Source organism: Lactuca sativa, chromosome 8, assembly GCF_002870075.4.
Source record: "Lactuca sativa cultivar Salinas chromosome 8, Lsat_Salinas_v11, whole genome shotgun sequence".
In the NCBI taxonomy this organism is placed as follows: domain Eukaryota; kingdom Viridiplantae; phylum Streptophyta; class Magnoliopsida; order Asterales; family Asteraceae; genus Lactuca; species Lactuca sativa.
Genome location: NC_056630.2, coordinates 36,544,811 through 36,550,634, shown reverse-complemented (window position 1 = coordinate 36,550,634; position 5,824 = coordinate 36,544,811). Strand labels below are relative to the sequence as shown.

General features: G+C 32.5%; 1 protein-coding gene across 1 annotated transcript; it reads right to left on the bottom strand.

Annotated features, from left to right (window-relative positions):
• Positions 1-2,849: 2,849 nt before the first annotated feature.
• On the bottom strand, positions 2,850-4,610 carry LOC111889330 (alkane hydroxylase MAH1). The gene has a single exon (XM_023885464.3). The coding sequence runs from the start codon at positions 4,492-4,494 to the stop codon at positions 2,956-2,958; it is 1,539 nt and encodes a 512-aa protein (XP_023741232.1). The 5' UTR covers positions 4,495-4,610; the 3' UTR covers positions 2,850-2,955.
• Positions 4,611-5,824: the final 1,214 nt, after the last annotated feature.

The window sequence follows — 5,824 nt, the reverse complement described above, 5'->3', positions numbered from 1 at the left end:
CGACGACTTCCTCTCTTCTTCGATCTTCACATTTCTTCCCATCCCATCAAGAAAGCATCCATCAAGAAGTCGTCCAATGTTACCCTCCACTGTTGCTAAAAAAGAAACAAGTGTCTGAGTTATTGGTTCGTTCTGAAAAAGAACAGGGGTATGGAGGACGCCCTACTGATTCGGATAATAGACATTGGAGCCCTAACTTCGATTGTCTATCACAACGATTTTGTTACGACTTGGTTGTTTCACCGGCACACCAAGCATGTCACTTGATTATTGATCAAACATCGTTGAATTCTCATCGTGTTCTTGGATATTGAGCCAAAATCTATTTCACAAGGATCTTTAATGATTATCTTTCCTTCTCCATCGGCAACAACTTCATGCTTTAGGTTTCTTTCCGCCTTGTATGATTTTGAAGAGTGTAAGAATGTTTACTCAATAATCTGTGTGTCTGGGTGATCTAAGTTGAATTCTGATGTTTGTGTTTGGTTTCAAATGGTTAATTTCTTGAAATCTAGGGTTCATATCCCGAATAATTTTTGCGGTCTAAATTTGACCAACGTTAATTGCTGTTTTTTCCATATTTAGATTTTGGAGAATTAACCTTCACTACAAGAATCGTACACTATACAGACGATAATTTTGAACTCTTTCCAGACGACTTGTCGTCTCTAAAGCCTATACAGACGACATGTGGTCTGTAAAAAGTCGTCGGTATAGGCCCGTCGGTAAAAGTCGGAAATGTCGTCGGTATAGGAGTCGTCGGTATAGCATAGTCAGTCCAGACGACATGTCGTCTGTAAAGGGTCGTCGGGAAAGATTTTCGAGGAAATTAGAAAAAGTTTTATTCGGACCTATAGAGACGACTTGTCGTCGGTAAAAGTGTGACCCTATAGAGACGACTTGTTGTTTGGACAAGTTTTATTCCAATTTTCATCCGATTTTCATCCGATTCCAATTTTCATCCAATTTCAAAATCAAACATACATTCAATTTCATACAATCATATACCACAATGAGCATAAACAAATCATACCTATATAACTTCATTTTCATTTTCATGCCAAAATACACTTTCATTCCTCAAAATGCATATATATATATATATATATATATATATATATATATATATATATATATATATATATATATATATATATATATATATAAGCAATTAACCAAAAAAAAAACTAAAAAGTATATATATCATGGTGCATTACAGTTTCCTTAAGCAGGGGAAAAAAACCAACCTTAAATCGGTGGTGAAGAGAGGTATATCACCGGAAATTGTTTTCTATGGCGGTTTTCACCGTTGTCCGGCCGACAGCAGTGTTTTAGGGCTCTAAAACCGGAAAAAATCCTCCAAAATCGGAATAAAAACTCAAGCTATTACTAATTAAGAAGAAATCAAGGACAAAAACATTACCTTTTAGTTGGATAATGAAGTGGAATGCTGGAAAAGACCTGGGATCGCCGAAGCAATCGAGAAGAAAATGCTTGGGCAGTCAACTGGAAAATGAAGACTGAAAGGGTTTTTATTACAGCGAAACCCTATAGAGACGACATGTCGTCTGGATAGCTTGACCAAAACAACACGCGGATCGGTCCCACCTTTTCCAGACGACATGTCGTCTGGATAGCTTGACCAAAACGACACCGTATTCCATTTCTGCAAGCCGGATAAAAAATAAATCAAAATTAATTTTTAAGTACCCTATAGAGACGACATGTTGTCTCTATAGGTAGACAAAAACGGCGTCGTTCCACTTCGTTTCATTAAAAAATAAAATAAAATAGAAAAAGGTTTTCACGCGGATCAGTCCCACCTTTTCCAGACGACATTTCATCTACATAGCTTGACCAAAACGACACCGTGTTCTGTTTCTGCAAGCCGGATAAAAAATAAATCAAAATTAAATTTTAAGTACCCTATAGAGACGACATGTCGTCTGCATAGGCTGACCAAAACGACATCGTATTACTTTTCTGCGACAAAAAATTAAAATAAATCGAAAATATGTTTTTATTTCCTCCTTCCGACGACATGTCGTCTGAATAGAAATTCGATATACCGCCAATATTTTGTCCCTTCCCGCTCAGCCTATGCAGACGACTTGTCGTCTGTATAGCTTTTTTGGTCAACGAAAACAAACATAAGAAGGTTAAGGGCAAAATTAAGGAAAAAAACGAAAACAGACATAAGAAGGTTAAGGGCAAAATTATCAATTTTTTTGTTTCCCTCAAAAAAACAAAAAGGTTTTCCATTAATTAAAAAACTTAAATCTCAAAAAAAAAAAAAAAAAAATAAAAAAAATAAAAAAAATCTACCACTTGACAAAAGAAATTTTTATTTAAATAAGCTAAAAGTTAATGAGAAATTAATCATTCTGCTACTTTTTGTTCATAAAAATCTTTTTATCCAATTAAATGATGATATGTGTCACATTTAATGATATCTAAATATAATAAAATGACACATGTAATCATTTAAATATATAGAATGATTTATAGGAATAAAAGTATTGATTGAAATGCATATTTTTTTCTCAAATGTCAAGTCTGACCAATGGATTCATTTGTAATTAAGTTTACTTGGTTAGCATGTTTAATTTTTATATAAAAAACTTAAGTTTAAAATTTGACAATAAGTTCTTTTCTCTCTAATACAAATCTTTTTCTTGTAAGGCTCTTTTTTTTGTTATTGCCCTAGGCCTAAAAAAAGATTTAGACCGGGCCTCTTCTCTAGTTTCTTTCCCTCTCTTACCATTTACAAATGCAACTAAGTGCAATGCTTAAATAGTATTCCATAATTAATGAAACCATGTTAATTGCAACTCTGAGATCCCTTTCTATTTATGCAAACCGCTGGTACATACATGTCCCAAAGCTATTATTTAGAGAGTAGAACCATAAACTTAAACACACAAACGACAAACAACAAACCAATCACTTACATTTTTACTTCACTTCTCTTTTAGTTAACGTAACTTTCAAACCGTTCTTCATCTTGAGTATAACGGAGTTACTTGGAAACACGAGGTGTCCTTCCACAAGATCGACATGGTAATGGCATATGATTGTGGCTGCCACTATCTTCAGCTGAGTGAAACTCATGTTCTTACCTAAACAAGCTCTTGGCCCAGCATTAAATGCAGGAAACTTGTAAGATGGTTGACGTATGATTCTTCCATCCACTGAAATCCACCTTTCGGGCTTAAATTCCATGCAATCGTCCCCCCATATGGATTTCATCCTTCCCATGCTATAATAAGATAGGATAATCATGGTTTTCCGATCAACTTGATGGCCGCTTGGAAGAATATCCGGTTGTAATGGAGTTTTGTGTTGATAAGGAACAGGAGGGAATAACCTTAAGGCTTCAGATAATGCGCCATGAAGATAAACTAGTTTGTCAAACTCGAATGCACGAAAATCTTTCTTACCCACATTAATCTTCTTCTCTAGTTCTCTGTGAAGCTCTTCCCTGATCTTATCTTCTATCATAGGATTTTTGGCAAGAAGATAAAAGAACCAAGAGAGGGCGCTGCTGGTGGTATCTCTTCCTGCAATCAACAGATTCAGTAAGACGTCCCTCAAAAACTTGTCAGGGTTCCCAGAACTTCCACCTTGGTCTTTATACTCTCTCAGGAGAGCTGTTGATAATTTGAATTTTTCATCTTTGAATTCACACTTCATCAGTTCATTTAACTCGTCTTGTTTTTGGGCTACGATTGTGTATATAAATTGATCAAGGGTTTTCCATGCATCACTCAACTTCTTCTCATTCCCCACTCTAAGTAGTTGTTGCAATTTCCTTACGTTTCGAGGCATGATATACCTCCAAAACATCACTTCTGCCATTTCTGATAAAGCCTTCTCGCATGGAATGTAAGGAAAATCGAGAGAAATGCTTTTAGGGTCGTGATCCAAAAGCAATTTGCATATGGTATCAAAAGAGAACCTCTCAAATATATCCTGTAAATCAATCTCCACCTCTTGCATGGAAAGATATTCTAGTACAGGCAATAACCCACTTTCCACCTTGTTCCATATTACATCTTCTAAGAGACTACCAAAACAAGGGGACTTCAGGAGAGGCATTATTGTTCTACGATGGAAATGCCATAAGTCTCCATCAGTATTAGAGAATCCATCTCCAAGGATATCAAAGATCTTACGAAATCTATGACCTCGTGGATAATTAGAGAAGTTCTTGCTCATTATGTGATGGACGTCTAAAGGATTTGTGGTGCAAAGCTTATTCGTGTTGGTTGTCAATGGGCTTTTGAACACGAACGTACCATCATTACATGTCAGAATATCGGTGGCGTAATCATGGAGTCGGTGGGCATTAACAATGGTAGCCGGTAATGAACCAAGAAGTGGCCAATTAATAGGGATGACAGAATTCTGGTGTCGAGATATATGTAGAACTATAAGGAAGGAAATAAAAATGGATAAAAGAAAGAGAATAAACAAGTATACAAGGAAGCCCATGGAAAGAAACGAGAGGAAGGATCTATGTTTGAAGAGAAGAGGTTGTAGCCAAATCGTGGTATATAAAGGGTATCCTATAGGTTGAATGTACAAATACCCCGTTAGGAAAACAACTTTCTCCATATGAAAGATATACAAATAGTACAATTAGATTAGCTTTTTCACTAAAACTAATTTTAATTCATCAATTTACAAACTTAAAAACTCTTCAAGAATTGTTTCATCAACTTTTCTATGGGGATATACAATTTTATTTATATTATTCTATTATTGTTTGTATAATTTGTCTGCTTTTGATTAATAAAAAATTAACAGGCCCACCATTATTATTGAAAAAACTTGTACAAAATACATATTATGAAAAAAAAAAAAAAAAAGATTGAATAAGTTGTTAGAATGTATATTAGGTTAGCGCATTGTATTAGCTTTCGGCCCATGCCCATCTCGATATGTATATATGTGTTGTACTGTCGTATATGTTCATTATTGAAATAAGACAAAATTGCAAAAATGGTCCCTGTGGTTTCTTATTTTATGTGGTTATAGTCCAAACGTTTGAAAAATTGTAGATTTGGTCCTTTTCAACAAGTTTTATTGTGGTTTTAGTTCCTCATCCGTTAAGTTTAACTGGTTGGCTGTTAACTTTTTTAAAATTACAATTTTACCCTCAGGGACCATTTTCGCAGTTTTGTCTTTTACCATACCATAAGGACCATTTTTGCATAAGTTCTTTTTTATTTTATTGAAGTATTATATATTAATAAATATTATTTTTAATATATAATATTATATATTAATAAATAATTTTTTATGGGATGATTAATTTATTATAGTTGTTTTTTTTGGGGAACGACTATAGTTGATTTTTTTAAATTTTTTTTTTGTTTGAGTAATTCTTTTTATTGAGTTATTATATATAAATATATATAGTTTTTAATATATATAATTTATATCATAATAAATATTATATTATTGGATTATTAATTTCTTTTAGTTAATATTTTTAATTCTTTTTTTAATTATTTTTATTGGATTATTTCTTTTATTTCTTTTAATTTATTATTTTCTTCATATACTAAATATTTTTTTATTGGATTATTAATTTATTTTAGTTAATTCTTTTAAAAAAATCGACGTAATTATTTTTTATTGAATTATTGTATATCAATACATATAGTTTTTAATATAAAATATTTATATCATAATAAATATTATATTATTGTATTATTATTATCTTCTAGTTAATTTTTCTAATTTCTTTTTTTTAAACTAATTTTTGTTGGATTTTTACTTTTAATTTATTATTTTCTTCATATACTAAATATTATTT

What these genes read in the sequence shown, in the direction of transcription:
- LOC111889330 (XM_023885464.3), bottom strand. Translation starts at nt 4,494, where the DNA reads ATGGGCTTCCTTGTATACTTGTTTATTCTCTTTCTTTTATCCATTTTT.